Below are 21,306 nucleotides of genomic sequence, written 5' to 3' on the forward strand. Positions count from 1 at the left end.
CGCCGTTTCAGAACAAACACTTAAACACGGAGACAAATTGTGGTCATTATCTTTTATTTGAACGTGACAGATTACAGAAGAGAAAATACAAACTCTATAGTTCGTTCTAACCTGAAAAAAGTACATTTTGTAAAACTGCTGTACACCCAAATCTATCCTGACCAAACTCAAAATATTCATTGTATCCTGCCTACATGCCCTCCTTAGTTTGTCCTAGTTCCAAGTGTTTTAAGCTGCATTGATGAAATTGGAAAATTTGGTGGACATGTCAATGCTCAAGATAAATAAAACACCATTTACGACACTAAATGATCTCCAACTATTTAGTGGGTTTTATTCTGAGTTGGCTTTAACATCATTTACATGTTTGGCTCGTTTTGTTCCAGAGATCATTTGTCATATGTAATGCAATACTTAATTTGTATTGAGTCTTTCAGTTGAAACAGTAATGAGAAAGAAGAAAAATTAAGGATTCAATGAAAACTTCAGACTTCACTCATTCCCACATTTCTTTTCATATGCACAGCAGCCACTAGTCACATCTCACAGTAAAAGCCAATTAGTCATAAAACTGGCATCTCACTGCCACTTATAGAGTTTGGTCAATGCAGTTGTAAGTTAGTTGTAAACTCACAACAGGTCTCTATTTCATTAAATATGTCGCAGAGTAATTTCACGATTTTGATTACACTGATGTTATTGCAGGGCATCTCTCCCATTTTTCAGAGCTGAAAAGGTGTGTTATGAGACTGGTGGCTACTGTGCTGCTGCCTTTGTCCAGAAATGTGGCATAAAGCCCTGTCACCAGGTAGGGTATGATCACGCAATGGCAGCCAGGTAGTCTTTCACCTCTGCTGGGGTGAGTCTTTTGAAGCCGGCCTCGTTACAAATCCCCACCTCAATGTTCTCCTCTGTCATCTGACCCTCAAAACTCTCCTTTAAAAACAGAGATTGAAGAATGTAAATGACTGATAATAAAAGAGAGACAAAGTTGAACAGCAAAGATAATAATGTCTAATACCCTGGGTATCTTAAGATAAACAATATACCTTCAACGTCAAGATGGCTGTGTGGATTGCATCTTCCAGTTCCAGATCATTGTTATACCTGGAGAAGGAAAACAGAGTGTTCATTTTTAAGTCTGTGAGTCAGGATAATTCACATCTACACATTTTTGGAGTTTTGTCATTTTCTTTTAATAAATATGCATATGCATACCTTTTCTCGAGGAATGTTTTTCCGTTAACATAGTTCTTTCCCATGGCTGTGGCTTTCCATGCAAAATATGCACCCTGCCAGCCAGCAAAAGGGGGGAAAAAAAAGAAAAGAAAAAAAAAAAATCAATCAAGGCTAATGAGGAAGTTATACCTCTAATATACCGACAATTGAAGAAAGTGTATAACTTAATAGCGTATAAAGTCTTTAGAGAACAGTTTGGCATTGGAAAATTTTAATTATTAGTTTATCCAAGATTAAAGAGAACTATATTGTTTTTTTGTAATTCAGATGAAATGGTTTATAACAAATTTCAAGCATGGCAAAGAGTGTATAAATTCATACAGAAGGGTCTGACTGGAACAGGTATGGGTGGTCCTCATCCCATCCAGCTATCAGCAATGATACACCAAATGGACGCACTCCACTAGAGAAGAAAACAAGACAGGCTCAGTCCATTCTGACTCGCATATTTTGCTTCTTAAATACCAGCATGATGCCTCTGTACATAAATGTATCAATTAATACCAACCCAGACTGTGTGTATTCCTGCATCACAGAGGCCACTCTCTGGACAAGCTGGCCTGTGGGGATTGGCTCCTGGTAAACCAGGAAGTACTGTTGTGCCAGCTTGCGGGCCCGTCGCACTAAAACCCTGTAAAGATGAGACAGCTCATCAAGTTTTCAGTATATAAATGACGTTATAAAAAGTCAAAATTTTTTTATTTCTCACACAAAGCCAACAGTCCGGAATAATGTGTATTTTTTAATCTTCTGTGCACAAGATGTACAGTACAGGCCAAAAGTTTGGACACACCTTCTCATTCAAATGAATAGGAAAGTGTGTCCAAACTTTTGGCCTGTACTGTACATGAAAGTATTAACTGTTCAGGGGAGCACAATGAATAGGTTTTAGAGTGCTGATTCAAAGTAGTTAGCAATGTCTGACCTCCAAGCAATATATAATTTAGCTTTGGATGCAAGGTTGCAGGTTTCGCTAATAACGTATACAGATACAGATCATGACAGCACATCTACAGTAATGCATCACTAACCAAAAGGAATCAAGTCCACAGAGCCAAGCTGACAGAATATAATGCAGCACAATGTAACATATTTGCACATTTTTTGCCCCTTTTCTCTTTTTTTACCATTGCTATTCAATAAGGCAAAAAAATAAAAAAAAATCTATGATCTTACTCAATTGATAAAAAATGTTAAATATAATAACTGCAGCCCTAGTCTGGAACCAATCCATATAAAAAACTGCATGATATGCTTTGCAAAAATGGTTTACATTGCACAACATATGCAGTTTTTTGACGAGTTCAAATGCACCAAACATTCAATATATCAATTTACTAGATTAGGAGCACCGATGCTGTAGGTCTAAAATTAGAGAAGAAAAACAAGTAGCTGGAAAGAGTCACCACCTGTAGTCAGGCCCCATGCCACTGTAGACCATGCCTATGTGCTTAGTGATGGGCTCCACTTTATGGACACTCTGCTCATCATATAGGATGGACTTCTGTTTCTTCTCTGTTGCCAGGACAACTCCATTTGAAGCTGAAAAAAAAAAAAAAAAATCAGTTAGTGTCTCTCCAAATCAGAGGTATTGTTGTTATGTAATTTTTTCGAATGTAACATAATGCACAGTTGTTATACGAGATAAACCATTGTTTTGTTTTCTCTTTAAGGTATTACACTTCTTAAGTACTTTAGTAAAGAAAGCAACAAAGATGATACACTTTTCTGGTGGGATAGTCTTTTTGTCTCCTATGTGAAAAACCGAACTTTCAATTTAAGTTGCTCATTGCACAACCGAGTGAAAACTGTTCATTTAAAAGCATTTCGCATCTTTTATAAACAAGGCAATAATCGCCAAAGTCCCATGTCCCAGTTTTTCCCGAAACCCAAAGTAACTCCATGCACACCTTTGATGCCAACTGAGGGAGCTCCGGCTGCTACAGCTGCCAGGGCATATTCAATCTGAACCAGCTTCCCTGAGGGGCTGCAGGAGGAAACATGGATGCTTCATTAATATGCAGTTCAACGTCCGAGAAAATCGACTTAACTAAACAACTTCAATTTTAAACCACGATTCACGATTTACAAGACGAAACTGAAAGTAAAAGATAAATCAAATGACTCATATGAGCTAGCTTAGCTAGCTAGGATAATAAAAATCGAGTCTGTAATATACAAACCCCAAATGTCTGTCTATTCTATCTCTATCTCAAACTCCAACTATTATTATGGCTTGTATTGTTAATATCAGAAAAGAGGATGCGCCTGACCGTTTCTTCCATATGATTGTTAGCCACCATGCTAACAGCTCACGTTAGCCGATTCATTGCACTACCCGGCAATGACAGTGCATCAACTACAGGTACGGCTCACAAATCCCCATTTTCCCTCTCAACACAAACCCCTGCCCACATTTCACCAGAGTGTTCTTCAGTGGCAGTCAGCGTGGACTGCAGGTTCGGCTTAATTTCTTCTCAAATTCTCGAATTTCCCGACAAGTTTAACAAAGTTTACCTAAATGTGGTGAGGGAGAAACTGTAGCCTCGTTCCGCCATCTTGTTCTCGTTCTTCTTCTACTCCGTGTTGACGGCAGACTTGCAGATGGATGTCAGCGGGTGTTACTGCCGCCCACGAAGATAACACGAACCAACACCGACGAGCTACCAGGCTGTATGGATGTTATAAAATAAATAATTTTTTTAATAAAAGAAGTCATATGAGTTTAATAATATAGTTGGTAATATAGTAAAAGTTAATACAACGCTATACTAAAAAATATAATACGAATGAACAAAATCTCAAATGCATGTGTAATTTTAATTTTATTTTTGTCTACTGAGATTGAAATCGCACATGACTTGATTACTAAATTACTTTATATCAATTTTACCATATCAACCACAGATAATGAGGATAATGTGGTGACAGAAAGGTTAGAAGTGTGTGTGGCTCACCAAAAATATGTGACAACATGTGTCATTTTTCAACCAAAGCATACATTAAGACTTTTTTCATTTGTACTAAATATGTATATTAATGTATGCATGCAATATTATGAACAAAAATGCCATACTTTATATTTTTGGGTTCTAATAAGAGACAATACTGGGCTTTGTTTGGCCACGTTTGGACAGTTGTTAGGTAGATGGCAGTGAGGAGCCGGAAGCAGCGCTGTCTGCACGAAATTAAACAGCAGAAGAAAAGAGCTTGTCGCTCTGTTGTGACGTTGTAAACCTCAACGACCGTGAGCAGTGTGATGTGTTGGAGGGAGAGGAAACGTGCCGAGGACTGAAAGGATGAATTTAGCGGCTCTCGTTCACAGCCTGAGGTGCTCCCTGCTGCACATTGAGAACAGGCTTGTGCAGGCAGCGGGGCTGGGCCGACAGCTGGGTGAGTTCACCTGCGTTAACAGGCGTCTATGAGCGGGGTCAGTGTGCTACCGAGGCTAACTGTGTGTTTCCTGAGTGCAGCTCCAGCTCTGGCAGTCCATGGCCCCTGCCTCCTGCCTCAGCTCCAGCCCCAGAACCAGAACCAGGACCAGGAGCATGATCTGGAGGAGGCTCCAGAGACGACCCCTGGCCTCATGGACAGCATCCTGTGGATGGCAGCGCCCAAGAAGAGACGCACCATAGAGGTCAACCGCACCAGGAGGAGAGCTGACAGCAAACTTTTAAAAGTCAGGGTAAGATGTATAGATTTTTCTTTGGATCTTCTTGAAAGGAAAACATAACTAAAACCATGTTTTTGTGTCATGTGGGATGCAGCTTGTCTATACCGACTCACTGGGACATTTAAATAGCTTGAGATTTACGAGTCATTTACATTCTAATCTATTACAATTCTGATGGTGTAGAAAACATCACCGAATGATCGCCATTTAAAACATTGAGGCAGAATAACTACAACAGCAGAAAACTACCTTAGGTTCAACTTCTGTCAGCCAGGAATCGACATCTGAGGCTGCAGTGGGAACAGTCTCATTGGGTCCCTTAATACCTGTCAGTCTGTTTAAATTCCACAGCATGGGTATTTTTCTAAACACTTACAACCTTTTATGATCTTCTAACAGCTACTTCAAATAGGATAATGCACAATGTTGCACAGCAAAAAAGTGATTCCAGTATCTTGTTAAGGCACGTACCAAACCAAATGAGGCCCATTATTAGTGTGGTGTAACTATTGTTTCAATGAGTACATGTCTGCATGTCATATTAATATATATCTGAATTACTGGTGTTTATTACTTAATTGATAATAATCATATTACCCATTTGGGACCTACTCTGTACACAAGGTGCTTACGAGCCCAGTTGTGAAAAATCAGTATTGAAAAAGTGTATGCAAACTTCTTCAGTCTTTACTGTCTCTTGTTCATTCTCCCCCTCTCAGACCAACATCGAGCCATGTACAGAGTGTGGCCACTTGAAGCAGAAACATATCCTGTGTGGCTTCTGTTATGCAAAGGTGAACAAGGAAACTAGACTGATTCGTCAACAGATTCAAGCAATGGAAGGAGGCCCGCTGAGGGCCCCGACAGTGGAGACCATGGTGCTGTATGAGGGTGAGACAGCAAGCGAGCAGGACAAAGACAAGAGACTGGTGGAGAGGCCCAGGAAAAGGCCCGCCTGGTTCAGCTACTGAAGCTGTGTTCGCTACATACCTTCAATTAGACACAGGCCTGATCTCATATTGACTGATGATTTATTATTTACATTGAATGGCATATTTTGTCCACACTGTTATCCAGTAAATTAAATAGGTATCCATTTAGTTTCCACAAACATGATCCATAAGGAGTTCTACATGTTTGGTAAGATGAGACACAGTTTCAAATGAGCATACTGTCCTATATAATTCATATGTGGGGAGGAAAGATTTGAGGGTTGCACAACCACAAAGTCTTGTCGGTATCAGGCAGACCTGTTCATTTTCTGTTATGTTATATAACACAAAAAATAAAAAACTGAAATTTCTCTGTTTTCTCTCTCTGCCAAACTGAAATAAGGTTCATCATTTGGAAAAAAATAAACCACCGTGTAAGTCGTTCCACAATTACTGTGCGTCAGAATAACAGAATAAATGCATGCGGTCCAAGGCATTCTGCATTTATAAAATTGTTGCTGCTTAAATCAGGAAAAGTTTATTAAACCATGGAGTACATTGCACTCTAGTTGTGAAATGTATGACGTGTGAGACCATTAGGAGTCCACTGCTCAGCCAAACTGTCAAACTGGACACGAAAGGCCCTGGTGAGGGAGGTGACCTTGTTAGGTGAATGTTAATTTCTCAGCACAACAATGGTTGGATTGTACACCGATGTCCCTAACCAAGGTCCCAAACTAAATCACTACCTAATTTAGGACTAAGAGTAATAACCACCTTTTATTAAGGCTACACATTTCATGTTATTTCAAAAAGACGCAGTTTAATATGAAAAATACACAGACAGGCACTTTGTACACAAATATGGTTTGCTCATAATTATTAAGATTTAAAATGAACTGCTTGTGATGGAAAACTAATTTCCACTCCTAAATATGATGAGGTGTTATTTGTGAATGTGCATCCCTGTTGCCACATCAACATATCTCTCAGGATTCAGCACTCTTGTGTTGCTGGAACAGGCTGTTTTTGCTGAGACCAGTCCAGCATACCTTCCACTGCTTCAGTCGCACTCTCCGGTTCAATTTCAGCCTCACAATTTGAAGAAGCTTAGGTTGCCAAAGATCCCATGACGACAACAGTAATGAAGATTCAAAGTGAGTATTTATGTAACGAACGTCATCTATGTAAAGCCATAAAAACTGCGGAATAACCAATCAAATACTTTTCAATGAAAGTCTGGATATCCTTATTTTGAATGATATTACAGCTGGCCCCGCTGTTCATTTGTCCCAGGAAGCTTTCAGTGTATTTGCAGCAAATACCTTAACCAGCCTCCTAATCTTCCCTTTGACGATCTGTCTATCATGAGATTAATAAAAGGAAGACAGCACATCTGTATAACTCAGGACTCTTCACTTCATTTTTAAACCCAAGTGAACCCTTCTGTGGACCTTCACACAGATTTTAGTGGTAACTGGTGACAGATAACTAATAAAAATTAGAGACTCACAATTGCAAATTTGCAGCTGTCAGCATGAATTTGGATCTGAGCACCCTCAGCTGTTTCCTTCAACATGGAACATGTGGCCCATATGAGAGACATATTGTATAAGTTGCACTTCACTTTGCACTATTTTGGGCTGTAATCATATCAGTTTACAGCTCAATGCTGATGGCAATGTTCGACATTGCATCTTAGATTTTTTTATCATATTTATTTTACTAGAATCAGTTTAATAAATTAAATCAGAGGGGATTCATAATCTACCTCCATCTGGTTGGCTGGCATGGGCAAAAGCCAAAGCTCCTTTTCTGATGAAAACTAACCTTAGGGATCCCTTAATGGGGACATTCACTACATTAGCTACAATGTGATGCAGAGGAGTAAAAATAGAAACAAGCCTTGATACTTAAGACACACACATATCTCAGACTACTTGATTAACGCAAGCACACACACACATTAACAATGTTTTGTTCGAGTCAGTGAGGTAGGCGAGTGGCACAGACAATTACAAAGGATCACTCTGCTTTGACGCTATAACATCATGCACTGTGTGAGCAGAGGAGGCTCCTACCTGGTGAACTCATGCTGTGAACTACATGAAGAAAACCATTTGAAGAAAGAGAGCTACCATGCCTGTTGGCTGAGCCTGGTCATAGAAACAAGACCTCAACACAAGTAGGTCATTCTCTTTTGAAATTCTGCTTTTTAAAATAATCTAAATGTCAAATGAGCAAGGCTCTGTTTTCGACTCTTTTATCGATGTTCATTTATTTACATGGTTTATTTTTGTTTATTTATTTATGCTAACACAAAGGTTGGTGAACACCTCTACAAAGCATTTGTAGAGGTGTTCAGTATGATGATGCAGTGAGACAGAGGCTAATAGAGGTTGGGCATGCCCTGTGTTGACCTCGAGGGCAAAAACCAGTGATTTGAACACAGTATGGTTTAAAGGAGCTTCTTTGCAGCTTTCTATTCGTTGAAAAAGTTACTTTAATGACCTGATCAGAGATAGCCCCACAATGAATGAAATCTGCTAACCATATATAACCAGATACTAGTGAGGAACCTGTGAAGTGGTCAAAATGCAACCAAGGCAAAACAGTGACTTCCTTATGTTTTGTCATAGAGGCCGGAATAAAATTTGTCACTCTGTTGTGCGTACTGTGTTTCAGGCTGGCACTGTTGGAGTCCAACAGCACTCTCAAAGAGAGTTATAATCAGCAACAGGTGGTTCACCTCATGGCTGAAAGGATTCTCAGCCAGTCACTGAGGCTAGGAAGTTACAGCAGAGCTATGAAGGAGCACCACTTACCCCTCTTCAACATCAGCAGTGAGCCCTATGATGCCAGAGCCAGTTTCGGTTGCATGGAAAAGCAGGAAGAAAGGGTGGATAAACAGAAGGGGACTGGCATAACTCAGGACTCCAGTAAGCCCGTCAGAGTGAATTTTAGAGCTTCGAGCCTGATGTCCTCGCCAAGGGAGGTCTCTCATCGAGTTCAGTGGAGGGAATAAGGTGCAGTGGAGGAGTATCTTCAACTGCATACAGAGAATACAACAGAGCCCCTCTTCTTATTAATATTCTTGTATTGTAAATATAAAGTATGCTTTTGAAATTGTATGAATCATGTGAACTGTAAAGACACGTTACTGCCCCATGTAATGTGAAATAAAAAAAAAAAAACAAACAAACCTGCAATATTTCTGTAAGAGTGTTAACTTATAGAACAGATTTACTGGTTTTATTTTTGTCGAATTGAAACACTAAATTGTCTCAAAATGTTTAATAGTTGGAATGATATTTGTCTATAACTTGCTGTGCAATGATATGCTGTAGAGCAGAGATGATTCTGTGATTATTACAATACAATGAATGATTTTTGTGCCTAACAAAGCTCCATGAAAATGTGTCTGTACCTTTATTTGCAGTTTTACACTGACATGAGTAATGTGGGGTTGGACACAAACATCCCAGAGATGAGGCATTTGAAGGATTACACAGAATGATTAGTGGCATTACATTTTTATTTTTATTCACCGAAATAGAGTGAAAACACAACAGTGCTTGATAACCAAGTAAATATGCTTTAGAATTGGATGATCATTCCACTACAGGTGAGTGAAAGAGTGTTGATTTTTTTATATCATTATTGCAACCTGATAAGATGTTGTGGTAGTCGGCACTACTTGGTGCCACGTGCTCATAAATGGATTCACATGCAGCTGCAACAGTCCTGTTATTGTCCCTGATTATGATGAAGCTCCCATAAAACCAGACAAACCAATTATGGGAAGCAGCCAGATAAGCTAAGTCTGTATCGTAAATATCAAGCAGACTGTAAATTGAGATGTGTGTTGACGAAAACAAAGTAAACCTCAACAACTTCAATGACTTTTACATATGAACTAACAGTGTGTTTGAATTCATGGCTGTTTTGCTTCAACATATTTTAATCTATACCTAGGACGTCAAGGCTTCATTTGTGTATGTTTGTTAGTCAGTAGGATTACATAAAGGTGCTCAACTCATTAATATTTGGTGCCAATCTGATAGCAATCCAGGATTTTTCTTATCGCTTTCTTAAACTTTTCAAGGTACGGCATTGTGTCAGCAGGATAATCCAAAAATAACTGGACTGTATTTCACCAAGTGTGATAAGAGGATTGGGAGATGGCCAAGAAAAAAACCATTACACTTCAGGACAAATCCAGTTCCTTCACTATGAATTTAAAATTTCTGTTCTATGATTTCTTACACTGTCCTCAGTGGCCCTGTAGGTATAATCAATAATTTCCAGAGGAGTACTTTTTAGCACAGTGGGTTATCAGATGGTACTTGTTTTTGTAATCCATCAATTCATATCTAAAACAGAGCCAATAAAAAAGTTGATGTCTAGAAGTACATTACACTGACATAGAAGTAGTTCATGGCACTCAGAGAATGTAAAAGTTATATTAACGCTGATTTTCTGACAGTATTTCCCAAGGGTAAAATGTAAAAAATAAATTATTATTAAATTAAGATCACTTCAGTATCCAACATGGACAATTATAGAACGGTCCTGAATATTTACTGGTATACATTTGCCAGAGTTATTTTAAAGCTAATGATTCCTTTAAGGGGCTTCTTTAGATAATTTAAACCTAACAAAGATTTTCTATAACTAGGACCAATGATGGAACTCTCAGAATTAGACATTATCCAGTCCCTCCAGGATTTCACATTGTTGTTTTTTTGGGTATTGTGCGATCTAAAGTGCTTGATTTTGCAGGGGGTTTTCTCAAATACTGCAGTGCAATTTGCTTCAGTAAAGTTGCAATTTGAAGGGGGAAAATGCCCACCCCCCCCCCAAGTGGGAGAAATGAAATGTGCAAAAAGGAACAGAGACAGAGAGAGGCTCTGATATCAACTCAGATTTGGGCATACTGGAGTTAACAGCTCACTTCCCACACTTTCTAAACAGAATACTGGAAAATGTGAACATGGATGGTGAGAAGAAACGAGAGCATGTTACCTTACACTGTAAGAAATACCAAGAAATAAGGCATGGGATAGAAATATAAATGTAAAATTTGACTATTAGATATTTTACCCTAATAATAAAAATAGTCTGAGCATTATAGATTCAGATCCAGACTCCAGACCAGTTCATGACTGTAATGAACCCATTTGCTGTTTCCAATAAAACAAAAGAAGAAGTCGTGTCCTATTCTTGCACTAAACTCAAAGTCACACCAGAATTCCTGTCACTTTCTGTTTTAGTGTTCCTGGGATGCATTTCAACTTTTTTCAGGAAAATTGCTGGATTTTTGAAAAAATTGGAAGTTTTGCTTGAATTTGTGTTAACTATTGCAATCGCAAGTTCAAGACATCCTGATGGGACTGATTACTTTGTGTGATTGCATAATATTTCTATCAAGTAAAGATAATTACTCAGATTTAAAAATAAAAATACATGTATTTCCCATTTCTGATCCACATACTTTCAAAATCCTAAACCAGAAGAAAAACACCACATCATCTATGTCTGGGTTTTCCCTTCTAATATGGCTTTCTCAGCTTTTTCGTATTTTTTCACAGTGACCTGCAGCTGCCAGTACTTTAGATACACCCACATTAGGCTTCCGTTCTTCCTCTTGTCCATGTTAAGCAAGTCCGCACAGTGCTTATCTCTCTTAAAAATATCCCTCAGGTCAGACTCTAGATCTAGTTCTGCCCCAATGGGATCTTTGACAACTTTTAATAATAAGTTCTTTTCCATCTCCAGTCGCTGATCTCGTGGTTGGATGAGGGAACAGTAGGCATTCTGGCGTTCTACAAGTTGACCCTCAAGCTCTTTCAATGTTGCTGTGGCTCGTTGGTACCAATCCTGTTCTTGTTCTAGGGCATGATGCAGCACAGCACCTACAGCTCCAGACTTCACTAGCCTTTGCTTTTTTTCCTCCAAAGCCTCTCGTTCCTAGTGAGGGAGAAGAAAGAGCTTTGATCTACAGAGCAGAATCTTCAGGTTAAATGGGAAAAGTTGTGCACAATAGCGGAAATTGGGGACAAGAAACGACTTTACCTGTTGTAGCTGTTTCCGCTCCTCAATCAGGTGCTGAGTCTGTGAGATCAGGGCTTGCTTGTACCCTTTCACTCTTTGTCTCTCCTTTTCAAGCTCCAGCTCTAGTGTAGCAGCTGCCTTGCGACTCTCTGTCAGTGACCCTCGGTACCGAGCCTCCATCTCACTTTTTATGATGGATACATCCTTGTCATACTGAACTTTGACCTTCTGGATCTCCTTCTGAGACTCTCTGGTCCAGATCCAACCTTAAGGGGTTTTAGGCATAAAAACAAGAAAGAGTGAGGAGCTAATTCAAGTGTCATGATCTTACACTCATTTGTTTTTTCAAACAAATTTTCTGCACATGGCAAGTTGTAGCACATAATATAAATTAATGCGAAGATAAAATCATTAAAATAAACTACCACTGTCACTTCAGTCAAGCCAATACAGAACTATTGCAGCTAAAACTTTTGTGAGCCTGGTTAAACGCCACAAGGAGATATACATGAATACATTTTCAGCCATACATCCCAACACGGACTGATGGTGTTTTTTAAAATTACTGAACAAAAAGGATTTATTCCCAGTGAAATTGATTGTATGTCTGCAAAACTGTGCATATATATAAAACAGTTAGGTGCAAATATGACAAAAAAAAAAAAAGAAACATTCTTCAGAAAGATGGATCCAACACAACATCCCGCAACCCAGAAACGGATAGGTGGTTGAAGATGGATGGATCAAACGCAAACTCAACTTGTCTGGCACCAGGAAATGTATTGACTATAAGTTTGCACTGATGGTGTCCTCTTGTGTCTGTTACCTCATCGACATAAACATTTCTTGGACTGTCCATCTCCTTGTGTAACTTACGAAATGCAGCCAGTCCCAGCATGGGGACCAGAAGGGCATAGTTCCATTGGTTGCCATCATTGGCCCCCTCCCTCCTTCCCCTGGGGTCTGGCTGGATGTTCCATCTAGGGGGGTCATTCAAGTTGTTCATGGAGGCTACTGTCACAAACACAAACCCGCACAAAACATCAGTAGGAATGTAAACACATTTTACATAGTCATGAATGACCCTCTTGATTAGTGGGTCTTCCCATTTATACTTAAACTACAGTAGTTGTTGGTGCCAAAAGGTGACTATCGGCGGCAGCAGTTACTCAAACTTAGCCATTTTAACATTGAGTATTATTCTTATGCACAATGGAAGTGTGAGTGTCCATGCATTCAGCAGAAAATTATTATTATACTTTAGCTTGTTAGCATTTGTAAAAACATTGCGGCGGACTGCAGCAGCAAACAGTCTGAGTGGACATGGGTGTTGGACAGCTCGGCTAACACAACATGGCTAACTATAGGCTAGAAGCTAACCTGCTGGCTAATGCTTAGCTTGCCGCTAAATGCCCGCTCTAGTATTTAATAAAAGAACGGGGGCCGTGACAGCTCTGTAATTTCGGGCAATAAGCCAATGTAGGTCTTTGAAATAGACGGTACCGTGGCTCACCTTGAGTCAAAAGTCTAGGTCACTTATACATTTGTTCCTGCACACCAAGATTATACAATTTTACGCTGTGGAGGCTATACTGGCCGAAGGGGATTTCTGGTAATTCCTTTTCACAAAAGGTTTATTAGATTATAAAAGTTAAGCCTTTATGTGCTTGTGTAATTTTTTTTATTCACAATAACGTGCCTTATACGACACTATACATGTTATCAAACGCTTTTAGCGACTAACATTTGGCTGTAACATAAGCGACAGCCCCTGTTTCGAAGAGTGGTTTGGTCCGGTGCAACAGAATAAGCGATCCTCCATCGAACGTCACACTCGATCCTTCTCCAGACATCATGGCGAGCGTCCGCGCAGCTTCCCGTCTCCTGTCCAAAAGGGTTTTATCTAACACGCAAGGAGTAAGTTTTTATGGACTTTAAATCCTCCATGTATTCACATGTGCTCTGACAACCCGAGCTAACTGGCTTTTTTTTACGATGAAAGGAATGATTTTGCTGCTCTTTCAGCTTTCATAAGCGGCCAGTCCTGCCTTGCGTAACGTGTGTTATGTAGCTAAGGGTGCTTCAATGTGACACGATGACAAAGCCGCTGTAGGTTATATTCATCAGACAATACAACAAATGATAGGGCTATTTACTTCAAATTATACACTGTGAACAAGATACAACACTTAACTGCTTGTAGCAGATTATTCCAACTTGTTTACATTAACTTTGCATGCCCTTGTCGGCAACAGTTTCAACTGCTGCAGGTTAACCTGATCAATGCTAAAGGCAAACCTGGAAATGTATGCAAAAGTAACTTGTGATATAAAATAACATTACAGCGCAAAATAGACAATCTATAAACGCTATAATATGTAAGATATACGCTAAGATATTTGGGCTTCAGTATGCGTTGTTGTTGGAATGCTGGAAGGAATAACTTAAATCTGCCTGTCATATTTTAAAATATCTATGTATGTTTTCTCAAAATAAGCATGCATCGCTTATTTGATATTGATCATATTTTTCTTTTTTTTATTATTAATTATGCATTGGTCTAAAATCCTTTTTTGTGTTTGTGTGTCAGGTCCCTGCTGCTGCAATTCAAGGCTCCAGGAACTTTCATTTCTCCATCTATGGCAAGAAGAATAATGCTAAAGTATCAGATGATGTGAGTTTGATGTGGTATTGTATGGGTACGCTGTGGGGAGTGGCCATTGATGGCTTTCCATTGCTTTTGATTATGCAAATGCTGAAACCATAAACGATTCACTTTAGAGATTCATTCTAGATTGTGAGAATGGCTTCACTCGATGTTTTGCAGTAACCTCTCACCTTTACTATTTTCAGATCTCTACCCAGTACCCGGTAGTGGATCATGAGTTCGATGCTGTGGTGGTTGGAGCTGGAGGGGCAGGCCTTAGGGCAGCCTTTGGCCTGTCAGAGGCTGGTTTCAACACTGCCTGCGTCACCAAGCTCTTCCCCACTAGGTCTCACACCGTTGCAGCCCAGGTAAAGTGATACATTACACATGTTCATGTAGGAGGTAAAGTATTTTGTATGTCTTCCTAAGCATTAAAAGTTCTATACACTATCAGTTGATGGTTTAATTTTAAACCCATTCAGCCGTACTGCTGGATCTTTTTAAGGCATTGCTGGATTTTAATTTGGCTCACAGGGTGGGATCAATGCAGCTCTTGGTAACATGGAGGAGGATGACTGGAGGTGGCATTTCTACGACACTGTGAAGGGATCTGATTGGCTGGGAGACCAGGATGCTATTCATTACATGACAGAACAGGCTCCTGCAGCTGTAGTGGAGGTAATATCACAATCAGACACACACAATATAGGTTCTGACTCAGAACTGCCCCTTTTATGTCAGCGGCAATAATAAAGGCAAAGGGGTGTATACTGTGACATTTTTGAAAAGAAGATTTCATTTATATTTTATTTTGGTTCATGACTGTGGAAAAAAAAGGAATTATTTGAAGCATAAACATGTCATTCCCTAAAATCAAGAATGAACCAAATTATAGACACTGGATCATCTATACACAATTACAAAGGAAAGGAGTTTATGCCACTTGTCTTTTTCTTGCAGTTGGAGAACTTTGGCATGCCATTCAGCCGCACTGAAGATGGGAAGATCTACCAGAGAGCCTTTGGAGGACAGAGTCTAAAGTATGGAAAAGGAGGCCAGGCTCACCGTTGCTGCTGTGTAGCAGACAGGACAGGACACTCACTGTTGCATACACTTTATGGACGGGTATGCCCACACACTTGCATACTGTCATGTTCGAACCCAGCCCATGCATAAAGAAACTAAGTAATCTCCTGTTCTCAATCAAACAGCATTTCACATATTCCTCTCCCCTTCCCTCCCTTCTTCAGTCCCTTCGTTATGACACCAGTTACTTTGTGGAGTACTTTGCCCTGGACCTGTTGATGGAAAATGGAGAGTGTAAAGGAGTAATTGCTCTCTGCATGGAGGATGGATCTATTCACCGCTTCAGAGCCAAGAATACCGTCATTGCTACTGGGTAGGCCTATTTGAAGAAAATGAAACAACTGATATTCAAACCGAATAATTTAAATAAGTTTGTTTAAATTAAAAGTTCTGTTTCCTTCCAGGGGTTATGGAAGAGCTTATTTCAGCTGCACATCTGCCCATACTAGTACAGGAGATGGCAATGCGATGGTGACCAGAGCTGGACTGCCTTGTCAGGATTTGGAGTTTGTGCAGTTCCATCCAACTGGTGAGAAAAAATACTCATTAGACCCAAGTCAGTTGATAGTTCTGACACTGAAGCATTAAGACAAGCCAGTGTAACTTTTTGTTCTTGGTTTTGTTTTCTATGAAAGATTGTGCTTGAAAACGTTATATTTCAGCAAAATAAAAACTTGAAAATCATGTGGAGGTTACTGTGATAACTCTAGCAAGGAAAGGCTCTGTCAGGGACAAAGGTTACTATTTTACTGTCAAGCCATAATTGTGCGTTGTTTAATCAAGAGGGTGTCTAGTTATTGTGTTTCTAAGAAATCATGAACATAAGTTATTACAGAGTTTTTAGTTTTTGTTTACTATATGCGGTAACATATCTAGATAATATTTTCTCAAAGGATTTTTGAGTTAGTTAGTGGTCAGGAATACACGTAACTTTTCTTTTTTTTTTTTTTTTTTTACAAAATTAGTAACAAACAATGGCTGTCCATGACTCTGTTCAGGTTAGGTTGTTTACATTGACCTCCAGTGTCCATAGACACCAGTTGCATAAAGACACGCAGTCATCTTTATTTTTGTACTTGGTGGATATTTGACACTAGGCTGCATTATGTATGTTGTGGTCAGTGGAAGAGTCCCAAAGGCTGAGCCTCAGACCATTTAGTTGGAGCACAGATTTATTTTTTATTTTTTTTTCTCGCCTTTCAATATATGATGCAACTACACGTTCTTTTAAGTGCTTGGTTAGAGAAATTTTCTGAATTATTATAAAAGAATTTGAATGTGGAACTTAGCAATTTAGATGATTTCATTTAATTATCAGCAGACTCAAGTGTCAGACTCTTATGTACGCTCACAACACCGACCAAAGACATGTGACATAAAACTGTTATATGAACAGAATTAGAAGACTTTTTAGCTTATGGGATTTTGTTATGAAAAGGACCATGATATCAACTGTGTATGTTTGACCAGTTTAATGAAAAATAACTGATTGTTCCAAATGTTGATGAATTAATAATGTGCATTCAAAACGCATTTCAGGTGTCCATAGTATATTGCCATAGTAACACAGAGGATTAATGTTTGACATTTGGTTTTAGGATTCATAAATGATAACTAAACTCAATTGCATCCTGTCAGGGATCTACGGAGCTGGTTGCCTGATCACAGAGGGTTGCCGTGGTGAGGGCGGTATCCTGATCAACAGTGAGGGAGAGCGATTCATGGAGCGCTACGCACCCAATGCCAAAGACCTCGCTTCCAGAGATGTGGTGTCCCGCTCCATGACCATAGAAATCCGAGAGGGCAGGTATGGACTTGACGTGAACCTATGTCAACAATCCGTTCCCACCTAAATGTTAACTCCCTTCAGTTTATTGGTCTAAAGGTAGCTAGATTGAAACTATTTAGTCAGGTGCTACTTTTGCTTATTTATTTATTTTTTTTCCCGGTCTGTTTTTATTTCTCCAGGGGTGTTGGCCCAGAAAAGGATCATGTGTACTTGCAGCTTCACCATCTGCCTCCTCAGCAGCTGGCCACAAGGCTGCCTGGTATCTCAGAGACGGCCATGATCTTTGCTGGAGTTGACGTCACCAAAGAGCCCATTCCTGTCCTGCCCACAGTTCATTACAATATGGGTGGCATTCCTACGAACTACAAGGGACAAGTAAGTTAAGTTTGTTCACTTTTATGTATCCCCACACCATTCCCTTCTCACTTGCAATGAAACACTCCACTGCCAACAGATTTTTTTTACTTTTTATTTTATTTAAATTTTTTTTATCAGGTGATCACTTATACTGAAGGACAGGACAAGGTTGTCCCTGGACTGTACGCCTGTGGTGAGGCAGGATGTGCCAGTGTCCACGGTGCTAATAGACTGGGTGCTAACTCCCTGCTGGATCTCGTTGTGTTTGGCAGAGCCTGTGCTCTCACCATCGCAGAGGAAAACAAACCTGGTGAGGACCTATGTTGATGAGGTTCCTTTTTTCCCAATTAACAAATAAAATCAACACAACTTAACATCTATTATTTCCACACGGGTTGAAAATATGAATTCTCTTCTATTTTGATATTAAATAACATGGCTACATGGCTTCATTGCTGCCCCTGATGCTTTCTTTCCTTTTCAGGAGAGAAACTGTCCCCTTTGCAGCCCAGTGCAGGAGAGGAGTCTGTGGCCAACCTGGACAAACTGAGGTTTGCTAACGGAAGCCTGAGAACCTCAGAGATCAGGATGAACATGCAGAAGGTGCATACATGAATATTCGCACACACAAGGAAAATTCACTTGTATTGTTCAATAGCAATTAATTAATGGAGGAATTTGTACATTCAAATCATCAAATGTCATAAAAGCAAATTTTTAGTCATGGGGTTTTAGGCACCATACAGTAGTAAAGCATATCTAGGTGGTCCCTCATAGTGTCACCTGTCTGTCTGGATCTCGTCGTATCCTTGAAGTCACTGACAAACGTGGCCTCTGCACAAACATGTAATGTGTGTGTTTGTCCCTTTGCTCTCAGACTATGCAGGCTCATGCTGCCGTGTTCCGTACTGGCTCAGTCTTGAAGGAGGGATGTGAAAAGATGGATGCTATATACCAGACGCTTGAAGATGTCAAGACATTTGACAGAGGTATGGCAAGTATTACAGTTTTTTGCATGTCAGTCTGGGGTAAAATTTGCAGTGTTTCTAGTTAGAAAAGTACTTTTAACTTTTAATCCTGTCACTCTGCTCTTGTACAGGCATTGTGTGGAACACAGACCTGGTGGAAACACTGGAACTGCAGAATCTGATGCTCAATGCTGTCCAGACCATCCATTCAGCAGAGCAGAGAAAGGAGAGCAGGGGGGCACATGCCAGAGAGGACTTCAAGGTCTGTTAAAGCATGCTTCAGCTCTGTTCTATGGTTTTGATTGTTCTTTCAGTTTTCACCTGCGTTTCTATTCCATCAATCTGTACTCCTCTTTTATTCGACCTTTTCTGGACCATCTATTTTTCTCTCCCTACATTTTATTTCCTCTCCTTTCACACTAACGTTTTATGGGAAGACTTGGTATTTCCTTTAATTTATCTGGGATATTCGCATAAATGAGCACGTATAACTTTTCATTCTTGCAGGCATTTCACTTTTTAAAATAAATTTTCTTTGTACTGCATTCCAGGACCGTGTTGATGAGTATGACTACTCGAAGCCTCTGCAGGGTCAGGAGAAGAAGCCATTCGATCAGCACTGGAGGAAACACACTATGTCCTATGTTGACCCCAAGAGCGGCAAGGTTTGTTGCCCTATGTGTGTCCACTTACGGTAAAGATTAATGGCGTCTGTCACATCCTATAAACTGTTCTGTTTTTGTCTCATCACAGGTGACCCTGGAATACCGTCCTGTTATTGACAGCTCTCTGGATGAGCAGGACTGTGCTCATGTCCCTCCTGCCATCCGCTCTTACTAAGATATTTCCTTCTCCCGTCCCCTTCCCCCTTATCTCACCTCCACCTTAGCAAATTCTCCTTAAACAACTTGAGACACATTATGTATGTTATTGAGATGACATTTTGGGACAAGTTAATATGCTTTTGGTTGCACATTTGTATGCAATTAGAAGAGTAAATACAATGCTGATTTGGCAGTTTAATCCGTTTAGTGTCATTTTCCTGTTCCTCCCCTCTTGTCTCGTCTGTATAGAATATAATTTCAGCTTTCTCATTTAGTGTGAGCTGGTCTTGTAAATATCATACAAGTGAAATACCATAGTTTTTTTTTTTTTTTTTTTTTTTTTTCCCAGCTACCAGCTGGAGAGCATGAAAATTTAATAATAGCTGCCATGTTGCATCAACCCAGCTTGGCATTTTGCATTAGCACTATTCTTTCATTTCCTTGTCTTACATTGTAAGACATGACTTAGAAATCAGAACTTCTCTCCTTTGCCTTTTTGGAGTGAAGTGATGGTGGAAATGATTGATGTAAAACGCACCTGTCACCATCAAGCCTCTGAGAAAAGTTTTAAGTTTGTAAATATGACAAATGTACAATAAACATGGCAACATATAATGTACTGTATTTGTCGACGTATACAGTGTTGTATCCTCACTCACTATGGCCTTCATTTATTAATAGTTCGTTCTTGTGATACTTAAAATGTGTGGGCAAAGAGATGAAATACATAAATCTCCTGTTTGTTGCAAAATCTGTTAATCAAATTAATCCAGCTCAATATCATCAATATTTCTTCTCTAAACATGTTAACGTAAGCATCTTTTAACTCTCGCTATCTATTTATCCTGGAACTTGACTCCTCACATGCCAGCGTGAAGAATAAATTCTAGCAAGGGTCATTAAAGTTGACTGGCATGCTTGACTCATTGTACTGCAAGATAAATCTGCTAAAACAAATCTCAGTAATTCTGAGCTCAAACACTGAAGTACGTCAAGAGAAGCTGAGGTTCATGAGTGGTGACGTTTGAAAGTGATGTAAAGTTAATGGCAGACTCCCACTAACTGGGATTTACCGCTTTGCCTGCATCTTCACAAATACATGATATAGAAACTTACTGTTGCTCAGTGTTCTCGAATGAACTCATGCCATGCTTCTTGTATTGAATTTTTGAAAGGGTGACCTAATTTATTTCTGGCTTTACCATTTGTACTTATTTTCATATGTTCAATAAAATGTAGACTATGCATTGAAACAACTGCTTCTCATGTGGTCTAACACTGATGGAGAAGGTATGAAGAGACCCGAATGCCTACATAAGTTCTATGTAGTTCAGCAGTCCTGCATTAAATCAAATGAGCACAACAATCTTGTTTTGCTCTCAACTCTGTCCAGGGTTGGGCCATGAAGAGTCTTAGCTTTTATTGCCTTGTCTCTCCACTAGGGGTAAGCAGAGGAACATGATTGTAGCAGCAGGGGTGACGCTCTCTTACAGAACACAGAACATGTGTGCTCCACAACTGCTCACTTTAGAAACTGTCATTTTATCACAGTATATACCCTGATAAAGGCCAGTGGCATGCAGAGTGGTGCAGTTCATCTCCAACAGCACACTCCAGTTGTTTTTCGTCACAGGAAAGTCTGCTGAGAAATTCAATAATCACAAAGTAAATACTTGAGTAACTTAAGCCTGGTTCTTATCCTGCAAAGTCCACTCCCAGAGGGCATAAAGCAGCTAC

General features: G+C 39.6%; 5 protein-coding genes across 6 annotated transcripts; 3 read left to right on the plus strand and 2 right to left on the minus strand.

Moving 5' to 3' along the window:
• Positions 1-33: 33 nt before the first annotated feature.
• Positions 34-3,833, minus strand: psma2a (proteasome 20S subunit alpha 2a). The gene is made up of 8 exons (XM_029503674.1): positions 3,757-3,833; positions 3,150-3,226; positions 2,649-2,781; positions 1,748-1,870; positions 1,561-1,642; positions 1,219-1,292; positions 1,050-1,107; positions 34-936 (listed from the first exon to the last, which is right to left on the minus strand). Exons 1-8 carry the CDS (start codon positions 3,795-3,797, stop codon positions 820-822), a joined length of 705 nt encoding a protein of 234 aa, XP_029359534.1. The 5' UTR covers positions 3,798-3,833; the 3' UTR covers positions 34-819.
• Positions 3,834-4,474: 641 nt separating this feature from the next.
• Positions 4,475-6,215, plus strand: mrpl32 (mitochondrial ribosomal protein L32). The gene is made up of 3 exons (XM_029503676.1): positions 4,475-4,632; positions 4,713-4,924; positions 5,632-6,215. Exons 1-3 carry the CDS (start codon positions 4,539-4,541, stop codon positions 5,881-5,883), a joined length of 558 nt encoding a protein of 185 aa, XP_029359536.1. The 5' UTR covers positions 4,475-4,538; the 3' UTR covers positions 5,884-6,215.
• Positions 6,216-7,837: 1,622 nt separating this feature from the next.
• On the plus strand, positions 7,838-9,231 carry LOC115045506 (telethonin). Its single transcript, XM_029505239.1, has 2 exons — positions 7,838-8,029; positions 8,530-9,231. Exons 1-2 carry the CDS (start codon positions 7,896-7,898, stop codon positions 8,867-8,869), a joined length of 474 nt encoding a protein of 157 aa, XP_029361099.1. The 5' UTR covers positions 7,838-7,895; the 3' UTR covers positions 8,870-9,231.
• Positions 9,232-9,365: 134 nt separating this feature from the next.
• On the minus strand, positions 9,366-13,486 carry ccdc127a (coiled-coil domain containing 127a). 2 transcript variants are annotated; one of them, XM_029504732.1, is made up of 4 exons: positions 13,412-13,486; positions 12,775-12,912; positions 11,920-12,164; positions 9,366-11,814 (listed from the first exon to the last, which is right to left on the minus strand). In XM_029504732.1, the coding sequence occupies exons 2-4, from the start codon at positions 12,902-12,904 to the stop codon at positions 11,377-11,379; spliced, it is 813 nt and encodes a 270-aa protein (XP_029360592.1). In that variant the 5' UTR covers positions 12,905-12,912; positions 13,412-13,486; the 3' UTR covers positions 9,366-11,376. The 2 variants fall into 2 exon arrangements, with proteins under 2 accessions (XP_029360592.1, XP_029360593.1); XM_029504733.1 differs by having other exon boundaries at positions 12,775-12,909; positions 13,412-13,462.
• Positions 13,487-13,744: 258 nt separating this feature from the next.
• Positions 13,745-20,816, plus strand: sdha (succinate dehydrogenase complex, subunit A, flavoprotein (Fp)). Its single transcript, XM_029504430.1, has 15 exons — positions 13,745-13,815; positions 14,489-14,572; positions 14,752-14,913; positions 15,080-15,223; positions 15,506-15,670; positions 15,796-15,944; positions 16,036-16,160; positions 17,270-17,438; positions 17,600-17,795; positions 17,916-18,087; positions 18,262-18,380; positions 18,655-18,766; positions 18,877-19,007; positions 19,297-19,410; positions 19,499-20,816. The coding sequence occupies exons 1-15, from the start codon at positions 13,753-13,755 to the stop codon at positions 19,583-19,585; spliced, it is 1,992 nt and encodes a 663-aa protein (XP_029360290.1). The 5' UTR covers positions 13,745-13,752; the 3' UTR covers positions 19,586-20,816.
• Positions 20,817-21,306: the final 490 nt, after the last annotated feature.

The sequence above is a fragment of the Echeneis naucrates genome, chromosome 6, assembly GCF_900963305.1.
Source record: "Echeneis naucrates chromosome 6, fEcheNa1.1, whole genome shotgun sequence".
NCBI classification, from domain to species: domain Eukaryota; kingdom Metazoa; phylum Chordata; class Actinopteri; order Carangiformes; family Echeneidae; genus Echeneis; species Echeneis naucrates.

Excerpts from the sequence above, each read along its gene's own strand:
- psma2a (XM_029503674.1), bottom strand. The coding sequence starts at position 3,797 with ATGGCGGAACGAGGCTACAGTTTCTCCCTCACCACATTTAG. Across the intron at positions 1,643-1,747 it reads CAGGAATACACACAGTCTGG|TGGAGTGCGTCCATTTGGTG; the intron begins GTTGGTATTAAT and ends TTTCTTCTCTAG. Across the intron at positions 1,293-1,560 it reads TGTTCCAGTCAGACCCTTCT|GGTGCATATTTTGCATGGAA; the intron begins GTATGAATTTAT and ends GCTGGCTGGCAG.
- mrpl32 (XM_029503676.1), top strand. The coding sequence starts at position 4,539 with ATGAATTTAGCGGCTCTCGTTCACAGCCTGAGGTGCTCCCTGCTGCAC. Across the intron at positions 4,633-4,712 it reads GGGGCTGGGCCGACAGCTGG|CTCCAGCTCTGGCAGTCCAT; the intron begins GTGAGTTCACCT and ends TCCTGAGTGCAG. Across the intron at positions 4,925-5,631 it reads GCAAACTTTTAAAAGTCAGG|ACCAACATCGAGCCATGTAC; the intron begins GTAAGATGTATA and ends TCCCCCTCTCAG.
- LOC115045506 (XM_029505239.1), top strand. The coding sequence starts at position 7,896 with ATGCACTGTGTGAGCAGAGGAGGCTCCTACCTGGTGAACTCATGCTGT. Across the intron at positions 8,030-8,529 it reads GAAACAAGACCTCAACACAA|GCTGGCACTGTTGGAGTCCA; the intron begins GTAGGTCATTCT and ends ACTGTGTTTCAG.
- ccdc127a (XM_029504732.1), bottom strand. The coding sequence starts at position 12,904 with ATGAACAACTTGAATGACCCCCCTAGATGGAACATCCAGCCAGACCCC. Across the intron at positions 12,165-12,774 it reads GCTGGGACTGGCTGCATTTC|GTTGGATCTGGACCAGAGAG; the intron begins GTAAGTTACACA and ends AAACCCCTTAAG. Across the intron at positions 11,815-11,919 it reads AGCGGAAACAGCTACAACAG|GAACGAGAGGCTTTGGAGGA; the intron begins GTAAAGTCGTTT and ends CTCCCTCACTAG.
- sdha (XM_029504430.1), top strand. The coding sequence starts at position 13,753 with ATGGCGAGCGTCCGCGCAGCTTCCCGTCTCCTGTCCAAAAGGGTTTTA. Across the intron at positions 14,914-15,079 it reads CTCACACCGTTGCAGCCCAG|GGTGGGATCAATGCAGCTCT; the intron begins GTAAAGTGATAC and ends TTTGGCTCACAG. Across the intron at positions 18,381-18,654 it reads TCAGGATGAACATGCAGAAG|ACTATGCAGGCTCATGCTGC; the intron begins GTGCATACATGA and ends CTTTGCTCTCAG.